The sequence below is a fragment of the Bicyclus anynana genome, chromosome 19, assembly GCF_947172395.1.
Source record: "Bicyclus anynana chromosome 19, ilBicAnyn1.1, whole genome shotgun sequence".
NCBI lineage: Eukaryota > Metazoa > Arthropoda > Insecta > Lepidoptera > Nymphalidae > Bicyclus > Bicyclus anynana.
The window spans coordinates 7,006,161-7,023,074 of NC_069101.1; the positions used below are offsets into that span (position 1 = coordinate 7,006,161).

General features: G+C 35.3%; 1 protein-coding gene across 1 annotated transcript; it reads right to left on the reverse strand.

Moving 5' to 3' along the window:
* Nucleotides 1–45: 45 nt before the first annotated feature.
* On the reverse strand, nucleotides 46–15,465 carry LOC112048987 (ATP-dependent DNA/RNA helicase DHX36). Its single transcript, XM_024086708.2, has 12 exons — nucleotides 15,033–15,465; nucleotides 12,060–12,653; nucleotides 11,207–11,376; nucleotides 9,893–10,055; nucleotides 9,089–9,359; nucleotides 7,997–8,462; nucleotides 6,649–6,879; nucleotides 5,197–5,375; nucleotides 4,211–4,535; nucleotides 3,059–3,321; nucleotides 2,677–2,854; nucleotides 46–2,064 (listed from the first exon to the last, which is right to left on the reverse strand). The coding sequence occupies exons 1-12, from the start codon at nucleotides 15,195–15,197 to the stop codon at nucleotides 1,941–1,943; spliced, it is 3,129 nt and encodes a 1,042-aa protein (XP_023942476.1). The 5' UTR covers nucleotides 15,198–15,465; the 3' UTR covers nucleotides 46–1,940.
* Nucleotides 15,466–16,914: the final 1,449 nt, after the last annotated feature.

Here is a 16,914-nt window from a genome sequence, read left to right on the forward strand (position 1 = left end):
TATTGTAATTTTTAACCAAAATGAGGGAAAATTAAATAACCAATATAGGACACTTATTTATTTATTAAAGGATTCTTGGTAACAACATTAATTTTTTTTGGTATCTTATGTGTTAATGATAATACTTTGTTTCAAACACTGAATGTAGTTTCACGGGCCTGGACACCCGTTCAACATCGTAATTATGTATAGTGCGACATAAAAGAGTAGCAGTTAATAAAAATGGAATTAATAAACTCGCTCTGTGGCAACACCACATTTACTGTGATTATAACGAAGATCTGTCAATATCGAGCAACCAATCATTATTGATGGTTTCATATTATTAAAATCATACTGGAAATTCGGATAATTACCTGACGAATTACAATAAATATTTATTAATAATATTTAGATGAGATTGACTTGATTTTATTTAAATTTAATAAATGTAAATCATGAATTCCGATAACTTAGTACTCATATCACATGATCCTTACTTCGGGGTTAGATAGTAAGTATTTTTGAAATATATTTATTAATTTATTAATATTATTTAAAATAAGAACATAATTTATTTCCTACGTATAGAACAAAAAATCAATTAATATCAAGTACTTAACAAGTAGTTACAATCCCAAGTGGATGACAGAACACAGGGTTACCCTATGAACGACAATAACTGATTACAGCGCCTCATTTATTTTCTACTCTCTTATGTCACACTATACCTACGAATACATTTAAAGCACACCAAGAGATTAGCTATGAAAATGTATACGAAAAATATATGTTTGTTTATAAATATTTACAAAAATGAAATTTTAAAGAAAGTATTTACAAAATGTACACGCCATCTAATTTATCACCCATAGGCAGGGTACCTAATACGTTGGTAATATTACCCCTCTGGATAGCAAGGTTTATACTTTGGGCCCTTAAACAAGTAATTTTAGTTCTTTGGACTAGTATCACACCCAAATTTACGAACAAAATTGTCGTTTTTTGAAGAGGACGAGGTAAACTCACACATCGACAATATTTAACACAAACACACGTGTCCTTATTCCTTATTATATATTATCCTTATTGCGATTTAATAAAACTTTATAAAACACATTGTTACAAAGAATATTCGACTACTTGATCGATGTCTTGGTATACGGCTAAAGTCTTGATTATTTTTAGATAATGTTATTACCTACTCAATTTATATAAGTTTAGAAATAATTGCAAATGAAACATCGATTCTATAGATTTTTTTCTCTTGAAAATAGAATCATTGATCTTATACTTTCACAGAGGGGTAACGTGTAGCCAGTCAGATATATACTACAGCCTTCCTTGATGAGTACTGTTTACCAACAAACAAAATAAAAATGGGAGTATAAATCACTAGTCAATTTACACCTTATAATAATTATAATTGACTTGTTCTTAAATTAATGAAAATAAATTTGATTAATAAGCTTAAAACAATTAGATATGGTTAATATCATTTAATATAACATATTATGAACAAACCATACATAATGTAAAATAAATGAGTTATGAAATGACATGCGTTTTCTACCTTCATTTCTAATTTCTTTGTTGGTAAACAGTATTCATCAAGACAGGCTGTAGTATAGATCTTATTGATCTGAGTTTGGGCCAAAAGCCAGGTCTTGGGTCACGTGATGCATGGATTAGATTTTCAGATACCACATTAATAAATATTAGACAATACTTAATTTTTAACTTATAGACATTTTCGACTAAGCAAACAGATGGTTTATTAATCATCAATCAACTTTGACATTCAACTAAAGTGTTTTCAGATAGCATGGGTACGGTAACAGTTGCTTTATGACGTTCATAATACGTAATAATATCATGAAAAAACTTTCAAGAGTCAAAACAATCTGTCATACCCATGCTATCTGAAAAACATTTTACTCCATATAGATAATGTAGTTTTGCTAATAATATCTCTCTGATTCACATTCGGAACTATCTGATTCAGGGAAGTCGTCTCTCTCGAAGGATTCGTCTCCTAAATATTCGGCTTTCTCGTCTTCTGCAGTTATGAGCTGAATTAACGTGCTAAAAAAACAAATATATTACTACTCTATCTACACTCTACACTAGCATTAAAAAGAGGAAAGTTTTGTATTTTTGTATGTTACGAATAAACTCAAAACTACTAAACTGATTTGAAAATAGTTATTTATGCTACTGTCATTTATAAGGGCCATTGCAGCAAAAATCAGGCAGAGCCGATTTGCACAATAGACAGCTCAAGTGCTACAATGGCTAATTATGTGAAGTGGCGTACAATACTTTTTCTACGACCATGAAAAAAAATCAACAAAACTTGGTAAATAAAACTCCTAGATTTTGTGTCTTATAAGGAAATTTTTATAGCCAATGCCATAGAACTATTAAATTATATTGTAAAACAGTTTACCCAAGTGGTAATGAACCAAACGACCTCTAGGAATGAATAGCTTTGTGTTATGGTTTGAGGTTTTATATTCAGTAGATTACGAAATGGGAGTAGAAATAGTCTTTTGCCAATAGAAAGCTATATTGTCAAGGAGTAACATAGGCTATATTTTATCCCCGTTTTCCTACGGTAATGGGAACTATGCGGGCGAAACCGCGAGGTTCTACTTGTAAATACTATATAAAATATATATCAAACATCTATCTTACTTCAAAACATGTTCTTCAAACTCATTATGCTGTGTGGAATGAGTCGTAGTGTCAATTTTTGATGCAAGAACTTTGTCTAAAAGACATCTCAAGTGAAGGAGTTTGTCAGCGCTATCTTTTTTGCATCGAACTTTTACATTTGAAATTGATATGAAACAGCTACGCTGATCTTGAGGATCTGTAAAAAGTTAAGCATATCAAAAAAAACAGTAATAATAAAATCACAGTTATAAAATAAATACGCGAAGATGGTGCTTGCTAGAATTCAATTAACGTTTGCTATTTGTATTAATAATATTTTATTATGTGTCAAAATCATAAATATTTTACAAAAATTTTAATATATATAGGTTTAGATATATAAGGACTCAGTGTTGCTTACCATCGGAAATTATAAATTCCCCAAAAAACAATAATGGCAGTGTGTAAATAAATGTGACGTCAAATAAAAACAATTCCGTTGACCGCTGCTTCAACCAGTAGACCAACCAGTTGGCACCCGGGTTGTCACATAGCTTGACAAAGCTTCCGCCTTTCACATTTGGAGTACTCATTACACTGCTTGGATGTAGTGACAGTTTGCCATCTTCAGGGCTCCTTGCCACAAATTTGGGAGCCTTCCAGCCTTGGTTTAAGCGAGACCAACTGTATTGAATGAAACAAACACAATAAATAAACTACATTTTTCAATAATGGGGATGATGACTAGGTTTGAATATATTGATATTTATGATACATTTGGGTAAATAAAAATAATTCAATGTTAACTATAAATATAATTTATACATTTATGAGATTGTCTGGATATTTGCAAAATAAATAAGATTATAAAATTTCAAAATCTATTAAAAACCTTTTATCGTAATTAGATGAAAATTAAAAATTTAAACGCACAAATAATAAAGATATTAGTAATTTTGTTTGAACGTCCATACAAATCTATCGATCATTATGTACATATGTACCTACGACGTCATTAATTCGTACCATTTTGTTTTTCAGGGATGCGTGGCAGCGCCGCAAATCTGACCCTTTAAATCCCTGTAGCTCCGAAAGTAGTGATCGCACATACCCTGTTACTTTTACAAAATTGCTTTACTATTAGCATACTTTTAATTTATATAAATTTTAAAAAAATGTCATCAATCCTATTTGTAGAGTCATCATCTCTTGAAAATACTTACTTCGGTTTGAATAAAATAAATGTAAGTGCTTTGCGATGCGACGACTCGTAGAAACCGGCAACTTGTCTGTGCAGTAAAGCCTTATCTATGCAGTAAAGTATTAAATAAACTAAAATTACCTAGAAATTTTGGGAACGACCGATTGTTAGTAGGTTAGCTAGAATGACAACTTTGGTGTCAGATATTTCTTTTATGATTAAGGAGAGAGATAATGAAAGTCTTCAGATTGGCTTATTCTCGAAAAATCGCTTTTAAATCGGTCCGTCTTTGAGGGAGCTACAGAAAGACGTATAGATAAAAAAACGTAACTCTTATACGTCAAAATTTGAATAAAGATATGCTCAGCTCACCTTACATGAGCAATATTCGGATACAACGAGGCAGCCACGATAGCTTTAAACAAACTCATATTATCCGAGTTTCGATTCTCATACGAAGATTTTATATTTCCCGTCGGCAAAAATCCCATCTGTCGCAAATTGTCTCCAAATTGATTCTTCATTTCTGACAGTAATTGTAGAGTGCTGTTGGCCAGGAAGTTGTCGTAAGCGAAGGAACGGCGATCTCTTTCCCGACATTCTTCCCATCTTATGATGGCTTCGGATATAGCTATGTGGTCGCTGGGTTCACCCAACGCGAAATTACGTTTCGCCTGGTCCACTTCTTGTTCTTTGCCTGTTTGAAAAATCAAAGGATACAGACCTGCTTCCAGAAGGGATTTCACGGGATCTGGGATCCATAGCTCAAGTAGATAATTGTAGTAAGGTAAGTTTGGGAAACCTAGCGTTGACTTCCAGAAGATATTTTATTTTATGATGTAATTTTTCTACAAAATATATACATTTATTTAATTTTATTATTAAATAAGCTACCTTGATTAAAAAAAGGAAATTATTTCAACAAATTTTTATGTACTACATATAAATCTGATGTATGTGTCGGAAAAACGGTTTGATATCAGAAGCGAAAAATTTTCCCACTATGAATGTTGCCAATAAACTCTCTCGAGGGTTTATTGGTAACATGGCAGAAAATAACCTTGAGTGAAGTTCCGAACTTGTGACCGTTGTATGTAGGGTTAAGTCTTTTAAAACTAGTTACTAGTAAAACTCTAGTCATTCTTCCAACCTGTTCCAAATGATCCATGAAGGATTAACCAACAAAAGATGTGGACGAATCGAACGTCACGACAAGAATGAGTTGAGAGTTAGTCGCCTATTTAGCCAGCACTCGGCCTCCCACTGCTCCCCACCTAACTCACGGAACACTTCGTAATATATCGGCTCGTGACACAAGCCGACCGATCTAATGGCTCGCGCCGACATATGCAACTAACCGATAACCATTTGGAAAGGGTCTTTAAAGCCCCAGACCGCAGCGACGCTGGCGGCACGGTCGAGGCAGCCGAACAGTGCGCCGAGAAGCAACAGTTTCCCCGCAGCCGGGTGCACGGGTAACCTGGCTAGATGCCATCCTAGAGGGGTCAGAGTCTCCGTGCTGTCCAATGCACCACACCTAAAAAAATTAAACATTTATACAAAGTAGACTGACACTGGCACCGCCCTTAGAACTTATTAATCTGGCCCTGTCGAAAAATCCTTTAGCGGTATATTTACTATAAACTGCCTACCTGCCTTGTACGACGAGGTGCTGAAATGGAGACTCCCTCTAGGGGGACCTTATCCCTCTAGGGATATTAACAATCTACCTTCCCATTAAAAAATTCTCAACAGCAGCACAGAATGCGGAAGTTGGTTATGTAATATGTTACACCCCGTGCCTCTAAGAGTACGTTAAGCGGTCTTGGACACGACAAGTGATAGTAATTATTACAGAAATTTACCCTTAGTGGTTCTAAGCTTCAACTGACTCATCTATACTCAGACCAATTACCTTCTATAGGACTTGTATCGCACTAAATTTCACCAACAAACTGTCTGTCGTTTTTTGAAGGGGGCGAAAAAGAAACTCATACATCGAAAATTTTCAACACCAATAAATACATCTTTAGTCCTTACACTACTACACACACAATTTTAAATCGTAATACACAAACGTGCAATTTTAACCAAATGAAAATAACAAAGTGTTTGTATGAACACGTTTAATCATCATAATATATTTTTGACAGAGGGAGTAGCCTCTATCTTCAATAGGCAGGTCCCATTGAAGGTAATTGGTCTGAGCATCTATAGGACAGAAGGTGACTTTAAGAACAACTATAATAGTAGTAACAAAAGACATGAATTATCTATAAAAGTGTATTTAGACAAATGGTTTCTTTCTTTTGTTAGTACTATTAATGTTTTCTGGTGCCATTGTCAGTGTATGAATACATAAATTATCAACTAAAAACATACATTTCTAGAGAGCACCTGACGATGACGAAGGCCTGACGGGTGATCAGTCATAACTAAAGGCTCATTATCATAATCATCATATCAGCCGATGGGCGCTCAATGCAGGACATAGGCCTTTTTTAGGGACTTCTAAACATCACGATTCTGAACCACCTGCATCCAGTGGCTCCTTGCGGCTCGCTTGACGTTTTCAGTCTATCTGGTGAGGGGTCGACCAACACCGCGCTTTTTAGTGCGGGGTCGCCATTCCAGCACCTTGGAACCCCAAAGTCCACCGGCTCTTCGAACTATGTGCCCGCCCATTGCCACTTCAGCTTCGCGACTCATTAAGTTACGTTGACGGCTTTGGTTCTTCTGCGGATCTACTCATTTGATTCGATCACGCAGAGATACTCCGAGAACTAGACACTATTGCTGTCAAAACATACCTTTGCAAGTGTTTCACTGCCCAGCTAATGGTGGCACTAGCCGGTGGCGATGGCACCATTTTCAAGGCGTCTGCCGCCAAGCCAAGCCGGAGCCTCTTTATCATCAGCACCGGTTCCAGAAGGTCGCTGCGTTGCAACTCCGGCAACAGACGCTCCTTGATTACTTCCGCTCGGTAAGACGTTAGGAGATGATAGCATATACCCGGTTGACATCTACCGGCACGACCTCGCCTTTTGGAAAAGCAGTTAATTTTATATTATCTATACTTATAATAAATCTGTAGAGAGGTCAATTCTGTACATGAAATATTTTTCCAAAATAACTATCAGGGGGTGATTAGTGGTCGATACTGATGCCAAAAATGCAATCAGTAAAATTTTTGTCTGTCTGTCTGTATGTTCTTTATAGAAACAAAAACTACTCGACGGATTTTAACGAAACTTGGTACAAATATTCTTCATACTCCTGGGCAGGTTAAAGTATACTTTTTATTACGCTACCGTCAATAGGAGCAGAGCAGTGAAAGGAAATGTTGAGAAAACGGGAGAAGTTACTCCATTTTTTAAGCTTCCGTCGCCGTGGCATGGTCCCTACCATAGGGGTAGAGTAAGAGTATGGTTAGGGTAGTGGTAGGGTAAGGATAGGGTAGTGGTAGGGTAAGGATAGGGTAGTGGTAGGGGTAGGCGAAGTAGTAGAGTTTTACGCAGACGAAGTCGCGGGCGTCTGCTAGTCTATACTAATATTATAAAGAGGAAAGATTTTATTGTTTGTTTGTTTGCATTGAATGGGCTCTGAAACTACTGAATCATAGGCTTTTTTTTAAATGGTCTTAAATAGTTCATTATCGTTCTACTAGATTGAATTTGTTTTTTCATATTTTTTTCGAGACGTGATTGACTTGAGACATAAAAATTTTAGTTTTTAAATATGTTTTTGACAATACGACTATGGAGCTAAAACTGTTTCATGACGTCACTATAACAAATCCCTTAGAAACTGAGCGCTTGACAAAAATATTAGTTAACAATTAGTTTGATGTTTAGTAGTTAGTACATCAAGTAACATTGTGACGTTACAAAATGGAAAATTAGAAAATATACATGATTTTTATATTTTTAAATCAAGTTTTAAAAGAAATCCTTAACTTTTTAATCGACTTCAAAAAATAGGAGGAGGTTTCTCAATTCGACCGTATATATTTTTTTTTATTAATTAATATCAATATATTTCGGATCCTTATTTCATGTACTATGCGAAATTATTAAATTAGGCAGCAAAAATATGACATTTGCATACCTATGTTCCGGTAAAGACAACTTTTCACACACCATTTGCCTTAAAACTTACCTTTGACGTAAATTAGCCTTGGACACCCATTCCGTGCTCAACGTCGTTATATTAGTCTCAACATTTAAGCCATTTATTTTAATTTTCCCACAATCCACCACGTATACGACATCATCTATCGTAATGGAAGTTTCAGCTATGTTTGTAGCTATTATGATCTTCCGTATATTCTCTGGTGGCCTGGCGAATATCCTATGCTGTTCCAATGTTGCCAACTTGGAGTGCAAAGGATATATTTCAAAACGGGACGACGAAAAGTACTGAGAGTCGCGCATTATTGACATTAATTTCTTAATATCCCCGATTCCCGGTAAAAATACTAGTATGGCGCCGGGTGCTTCCTTTTCACTGATATGTACCAGTAAATCCACAATTAAGCCTAATTCCAAACGTTCGATTCTACTATCTTGTAGTGTTTTGTATACTTCTCTACTAAGCTCGTGCTTTTTTGACTCCAGCCAGGGACCTAAAAATACGTCCTATAAATTAGCAGGCTAAAGATAATAAATCCGCTAAGCTATTTAATTATTTCCACAGCTATATGCATTTATTTTTATTATTCCATAGCATAACAGTTATCTATTTAATATGATGCAGTAAGATGTAATGATTGGTCGGTTAAAAAAGATTTAATAAAGTTGCAAAAGATAAGTATGACACAGTAAAACAATATTAAAAGTTACTAATCACACAGATATTATATCTGCGTGATTAATAACTTTTACAGATAGGTTTTCTGATATTTTACCAGCGATTAAGTATTTTAATAGATACCTATAGATAAGATTTGTACAATAATTGGAAGAATTACTTTGTGTATTTTACATTTTTTGGTTATCCTCATGTGTTAACGATATTTGTACATTGATTAAGAATGTCTTAAAAACTATCGCTATTTTAATACATTCGTGGTCATCGTTCATGGTGGTCGGTCGGTTCGGTTGTCGGTATCGAAAGACAAAATTTAGTATTTTAGAAATAAACGAATTTTGATTTTGACTTTGAAGCCCTAAACCAACCACTGGACCTACAGACAACTGAGACAACTGAAATTTACATATACACAAGAATAGGTATAATGATAGAACATACTGATTTCTGCTTTATACTGGATATCTTGCTGCATTTCACTCGCAACTCCTTTGTTTCTGTATTGCATCCATTTTGGCTTAGAGGGCTTTCTGTCTGGACCAAGCTTGAACTTAGTAATTTCCAGTATTTGCTCTAAATATATATCCTGGACTGGATATGCCAGGCCTTCTATATGCAGTAGAGGGCAACCATCGAAGTATTGAGACAGACTGTCAGCATCTATTGTAGCGCTCATCAGGATTAGTTTTAAGTCTTTTCGTTTTTTTAGTACCTTAAAACATAACAATTTTTAGTCTGGCACAATAATTATGACAAAACCTACTATATAGGAGTTGAATTCAACACTAAAGCTGCAATATGAGATAATAAAAAAATTAGAAAAGAAATATTTAACAAATTTCCTCAAGTTAGGCATAAATTTTGTTCCATAAAATAAAATTTAAAAAACACCTTGAGTCTGACTTACACACACATACAACTATACATCCATTATCTTACACACTGAAAAAGAAAAATTTAATATGAAAAATATAATTATTGACTTTCACACTCTATTTGCCTATCTACGAGTATGTATAGTTATTAACAGTTGGTAAAGTACAATATAATATCGGTGAAGGAAAACATCGTGAGGAAACCTGCATACCAGAGAATTATCTTTATTCTCTGCGTGTGTGAAGTCTGCCAATCCGCATTGGGCCAGCGTGGTGGACTATTGGCCTAACCCCTCTCATTCTGAGAGGAGGCTCGAGCTCAGCAGAGAGCCTAATATGGGTTGATGACGACGAAACTACAATAGCTCACCTGTTTCAACATGCACATAGAGAGATCTACATGCACATCTCGTTCATGCACCTCGTCCAGAATGATGTGACTGTAGTCAGACAAGGATTGGTTCACTTCTAGATTTGATAGGAGTATGCCTGTGGTGCAGTACTGTATGCTAGCTCTCGGTCTTTCCTCTACTCTAAAAATTCGTAAAAATACTTGTACCTACACAAAAATAAAAGGATATCTAACTCACTGACTGAGTGCAGCATAGCATATGGGTTCACCATTTTTAAATGTGAAAGTTTATGTGTTCTGACTCAGACTCTTCTGACTTCATTTGGAATGAACCCAAAATTTCACGTGAATTAAATCGGAGGTGTCTATTAATAATGACAATAATTTAATGCTGTTTTTAAAAGATTTACTTTTACTATATGTATATTATAGGAATTATCATTACTTGTTAATCACACTCGAATGTTCTCACGGTTCAGAATGCCTTATGACATCGGCCACCTTCACCCTTTTTCACTGTTTGATTTCATGCTATGGTTTTTTTTTATTATCTCACCTCATGGTAAGTGATGATGCAATCTAAAATGAAATCGGGCTAACTTGTGAGGAGGATAAATATCCACACCCCTTTCGGTGTCTACACGACATCGTACTGGAACACTAAATCGCTTGGCGATACGTCTTTGCCGGCATGGTGGTACGGGTAACTAGCCAACCTCCCACCACTAGTAGTCTAGTAGTCTTGTAAGTCCACCGCGCATACCACTGCGCCACTGAGGTCGTTCAAAGAGGGGTGCCCTTTAAAAAGCTAATTTACATACCAGTATAGCTCATCATGCTATTGTGCACCATTATAGCTCCTCAATAATAATTATGAGATAAAAGTTAAAGAATATATATATATATATATATTTTTTGTTTTATTCTATACAAGTTAGCCCTTGACTACAATCTCACCTGATGGTAAGTGATGATGTAGTCTTAGATGGAAGCGGGCTAACTTGTTAGGAGGAGGATGAAAATCCTCACTTCTTTCGGTTTCTACACGGCATCGTACCGGAACGTTAAATCGGTTAGAGGCACGTCTTTACCGGTAGGGTGGTAACTAGCCACGGCCGAAGCCTTCCACCAGCCAGACCTGGACCAATCAAGAAAATCTCAATCTGCTCAGTCGGGGATCGAACCCAGGACATCCGTTTTGTAAATCCACCGCGCATACCACTGCGCTACGGAGGACGTCGAATATATTTTCTAAACTTTTTACAATTCCTCGAAATAGAAATAGATATTTATTTTTACTTCCAGAAAAAGAGATTTAACATATTTACTTACCTTTCCAATCTTACAGCATACCCCACTGACTTTCCAAGAACCTCAGCTCTTTCCTTGGACACTCTCATAGCCAATGAAGAGGCAGCAATGCGTCTGGGTTGCGTTACAAGAACTTTAACATTAGCACCTTTCTTGGCGCGAATTGCTTCATCTAGTATAATTTGTGGAACCTATTTAAAATAATATTTAAATTTTAAATCTGCGGACGAAATATCTTAGCATTCCATGTATTCACTGTGTGGGTGCCGGGTACTATCTTTGGCAGAAAGAAAAACCAGAGCAGATCCCTGGACTTGTGACCAATTATGTAGGGTTAAGGACATCCTTGACAGTTAAGTAACATTCCCCTTCACAGTTAGGGTGAATTTCTTAAGAGCAAAGACAATAATTTATTGTTACCTTTTTATGTATAACTAGAACAGAAATTTGACTGATAATGGCAGCTCAAGACTGAAATTTCAGAATCCCTACAAGAGGCATATGTCTAGCATTAGCAGTAGACATGCCCATTGGCTGATAATGATAATACAAATGATGAAAGCTGTTTTTGACAGAACTTGTCGTGAGGAAGTACTACCACCATACTTATTTTGGTCACCAACCTAGCAATGGTGCTGTGTTCTTATCAAAAGGGTATTTTGAGGATTAAGATATGCTTTAGGTTGATGGGTGCTTAGCAGCACATATTAGGGTGTGGCAGTTCACTGCAAAGTGCTGTTTTTTTAGTTTTTATAGCCTATGGTATACCACTTAGCATGCTTGTTATACGTCAGCTATAATTATTATATTGAAGTCGAATTTCCCAATGAAAAATCATTACAAAGAAGTAATTATGAGAACTAGTAAGTAATACCTGAGTAGATTTTCCACAACCAGTCTCCCCACTAATAACTATCACCTGATTGTTATCAATTGAATTATATATTTCCTTAGATTTCACATATGCTGGTAACTTTTGTCTAAACTGTAACATATCTTTATATGCACGCTTTTGAATCATGTTTTCATATTCTGTACAAAATGATGCATTTAAATTGTTGATATTTTCATTAACACAGTTAATAGTGATGCCTTTCGAAAGGCATTCGTCAAGTTTCTCATCAAAAGTTCCTGTTATGATATCTTCATACCCATATTTGTAATCACACATTCGTCTCAAGCCTAGAAGTGGTTTTGATTGACCACACATAGGTTCTGTGCTATCTGAGGTGCTAGGTCCACAAGTTGTTTCTGACTCTGTTTTAATATTAACATTTGGTGGTACATCTTGCAGGTCCTTTTCAACTTTGATTTTCTTACTGTCTGGAGTTAATTCTGTGACATCTGTGTTTATTTTTATATTGTCAGCAATAGGCAACTGTATGTTACAACGAGCAGCTATTTGTTCTATCATAGATAAATTTTTTCCCACCGCTGCCATGATATTGACAGGGATGTTTATGTTTATCTGTAACAATTTTATTTAAACAATGAATTACAAAGTTTTATTGTTATTTTTTGCAAAACTTGAGAAATAACCAGTTTAAAAAAAATATTTAACATTTATTCCATGTCAATGCTGTACTGTGTTTAATAATAACCATAATATATCTATACTAATACAGCCTCCGTGGCTCAATTGTTAGTGGATTTACAAGATGGAAGTCCTGGGTTCAATCTCCAGCTAGGCTGATTGAGGTTTCTTAATTGATCCAGATCTGGCTGGTGGGAGGTTTCGGCTGTGGCTAATTACATCCCTAGTGGCAAATTCGTACTGCCAAGAGATTTAGTGTTTCAGTATGATGTCATGTAGAAACCGACAGGAGTTCTCCTCCTAACAAGTTAGCCTGCTGATATTTTAGATTGCATCATCACTTACCGTCAGGTGAGATTGTAGTCAAGGACTAGCTTGTAAAGAATAAATATTATAAAGAGGAAAGATGTGACTGTATGCTTATTTGTTTCAGTTGAATAGGCTCTGAAAGTACTTAACCAATTTGAAAAATTATTTAATTGTTGGGCAATGGGAAGCTACACTAACCCCTAGTGCTATAATCAAAATATTTTAATATATATCATGCATCCATCATAAAGATATTGTTTACATTGTGTGTGCTGCAAAAACTACTGATGATAGAATAAAATGATGACTAGGACTTTGCAGAACACATCATTATTTACAAAAGGTGTCACAACAGCAGATTATGTCCAAGTATTATAGTCATGACCAAATTATTAGTGTTCTTTTATTTTAAAAAATATAATGGAAATGCTGCCATTAAAAAAGGCTCTTTTTGCACTTCTTAATCTGCTTTATTTAATTTTTGGAATGATTCAATTTGGACATTTGGAAGATATCAAAAGTTTAAACATTTGAGTTTTATAAAAAAATTGCAGTCGCTGCTCAACACAAAAACGGCTAAACTGATTTGGCTCCAACGAAAATTGGTGGGGAGGTCGCTTAGAAACTCTTGGTTCTAAGCGACCTCCCCTAAGCTTATGATACTTAGGGTAGGGTGGTATACCTACCTATAACCCCCAAGGATACTTAGGGTAGGGTAGGTAGAGTAGATCTAGAGTAGGGTAGGGGTAGGATAAAGGTAAAATAGGGGTAGATTAGGTGTGGTAGGGAAGAAGTGCACATAAGTCTAATCATTAGTAAATAATAATTTAAACTCATACACCACACCAATTTAGAAAATATTGTTTTTAACCGACTTCCAAAAAGGAGGAGGTTCTACGTTCGGCTGTATGTATGTTTTTTTTTTTTTTTTTTTTTATGTATGTCCAGCGATAATTCCGTCATTTGTGGACCGATTTTGAAAATTCTTTTTTTGTTTTGAAGGGTTTGATTCCAGGGTGGTCCCATTTTTTTCATGTCAGGATCTGATGATGGCATCCTGGAGAAATCGAGGGGAACTTTCGAAAATCGTAGGGACGGCTAGTGCGTTTGTTAATATTTCCATAAGGTATCTTAAACCACTACAATTTTATGAAGGTCTGGAGTTGGTCTGATGATGAAGCCGAAAAACAGACGATGGAACTCGTCAACGATTTACAGCAGGTACCTTTTGTTTGGGCTAGATTTATTTGTATTGATGAGAACTTTCCACCTAGATGGGTTGTGACCGTATTGAGGGTCTGATGATGAAGACGAAGGACAGTTAAGAGAACTCTTCAACGGTTCCCAGTAGCTACCTTGTGTTTGGACTTGATAAATTTGTATTGATGAGAACTTTCCACCTAGATGGGTTGTGACTGTATTAGGGGTCTGGTGACGAAGATGAAGGAGAGTTAAGGGAACTCCTCGACGGTTCACAGTAGCTACCTTTGTTGGGACTTTATGAATTTGTATTGCTGAGAACTTTCCACCTAGATGGGTTGTGACTGAATTAAGTGTCTGGTATTGAAGACGAAGGACAATGAAGAGAACTTCTCGAAGGTTATTAGTATCAGTTTTGGTTACACTCAGTAGGTGTGCTAACACTAAAAATTAAAAAATAAAAATTTTAATAAAAAAATTCAACCGACTTCCAACTCAAAAATTAGCCTAAACTAAAAAGCAAAAAATAACATCTTACCTATGTGCTACTTTCTGATCAGTTTGAAGGCGGTGCCAATCCAGTGTCATGTTTTAATTAAAGCCGTTTCTGAAAGAACCACAGAAATTTTGTATTTTAAACGGCTTAAATTAAAACATCACCGGCTTGGCACCGTCTTCAAACTGATCAGAAGGTAGCACATAGGTAAGATGTTATTTTTTGCTTTTTAGTTTAGGCTAATTTTTGAGTTGGAAGTCGGTTGAATTTTTTTATTAAAATTTTTTGACACCATAATATTTACTTACAACAGGGTCCTTTGTTACTTTTCTATTCTTCATCATTTGATCTCTGAAATACAACCCAATTTGTTTGCCTCGCAGTCCTGGTGGAATTCCTCGCTGATTGGAAGCACCCCAGCTTCTCCCTCTTGTACCTCGGGGTCTGCTCCAGTTGTTAAAATTACGAGACATGACGGTGGTGATGGTAGACAAATTGTTCAATTTGAATATGTCCAAATAATTGTTATATTTACTGCGATGAGGTAAGTGCGAGTGCAATCCGAATTCGGGCGCGGTTGTATATTTTATTAATTTTTGAATTACTGCTTCTCAGTTATCATTTTACTTCTATCGTCTATTAATCTGTGCTTCTATCAGATACCAAAACAATCACATTGAATCACATTCAAAAATTAAATTAAACAGGGTGTAATCAGTCTGTACATTACGACCTCAGTACAAATTGCATATGCCTCCTTAATTCCCTATTTGCTCAATAGATGGCGCTTTAAGGCACTTTGACCAGCAGGATTCTGAGGTAATCTTAAGCCTGGTATTAAAAAAAAAATATATAACCTTGTGCGGCTTGTAACATTTTGTTTAATTTTGTAGACGAAACGGTTTTATTTCTTCTGCTTTCTTCATGGTGTTTTTTTGCGTTGATCTTTCCCGACGACCTGGCTTTTTTTTTTTTGGCTGGCGACTTTGGATTCCGAGAACTCTGTTATATATGTCTTGTCTTGAGATTTAGTAGAGTTCTTTTTTTATTTTTTCGTGCAGATTTTTTACATTTAATTGGTGTAAGTCAACAAATATATTGTTAAGGGGTACCACTAGAGGTTTTGACGAAGATGACTCTATTCAAAGAGACGGAGTTGTTTATGTTCACAAAAGGAGAAACAATAAATAATTATATGTATCCCATTTGTGTTTTTATTATTTGTATCCGAATTCCTAAATAAAATAATAGAATTAAAGAACAGTTAATACTAGTAGGTAAACATTATGTTTATGTCTCTATGGATATAGGTTTATATACGTAATTCGACGCTCATTTTATACTTTTATATTATAATTGGTGTAGTTCTCTATCTGCTCACATGATGGCGCTAAGCGGAGATGGCATCTGAGGACTCTATACCCTATATTCAATGTACTCTATGAAACATAGACTTAGAACAACTAGTTCTTATAGTAGTTATATATCTATGCTATGAAATTAAACGACTGACATCGGCTCGGCACACCGCACCACAGATCACTATAGACTAGAAATAGAAACACCGCACAGGCACACACAGCAGTGTGACCATCATTAATTTACCGATCCTGCTACAATTTTTAAAAAAATCTGCCAAATCCTGCCACCTCTTGCCACCTACTCGAAAAATGCCAAAAAAACCGCCAACTCAGTTTAGCGCAATAAAAAAATATTTTCAACCTTATTTATCATAAGTATAAGTTAAAATAATACACTTGTGTACATAATATTATATTTTTATTAGAATTTTACTAAAAAAAACAACAATTTCAAGGACCATAGTTTGTATACGCTTATCTTTTGCTAACATACAATATAAATAAACTACGTATTTTAAACACGGATTTTCAACTAGGTTTTTAAAATAAACCTAAGGTTAATAACCCAAGGTGTCATCATCATCATCTTTATCAACCCATAATTGGCGCAAAACTGATAAGTTGTTAACTTAAACCTCGACTAATATTCTAAAATAGTCCGAACAAGCCTAGTACTTTTGACAGCAGCTTTTTTTTCATCTTAAGTAAAATGAAATGCCTGTTAGTTTAGTTATTTTTTATTTTTATTTTTATTTCTTAGGGATAGTTAACATTTACATATTATTTCTTAAATCTAAAAGTAAACGTAAAAATAGTTTAAACATGTAAA

Coding starts and splice junctions, on each gene's coding strand:
- LOC112048987 (XM_024086708.2), bottom strand. CDS start 15,197: ATGTCTCGTAATTTTAACAACTGGAGCAGACCCCGAGGTACAAGAGGG. Junction 3,322..4,210: donor CCGAATATTGCTCATGTAAG/GTGAGCTGAGCA, acceptor CATTCAATACAG/TTGGTCTCGCTTAAACCAAG. Junction 2,065..2,676: donor TTTGAAGAACATGTTTTGAA/GTAAGATAGATG, acceptor TTGTTTTTTTAG/CACGTTAATTCAGCTCATAA.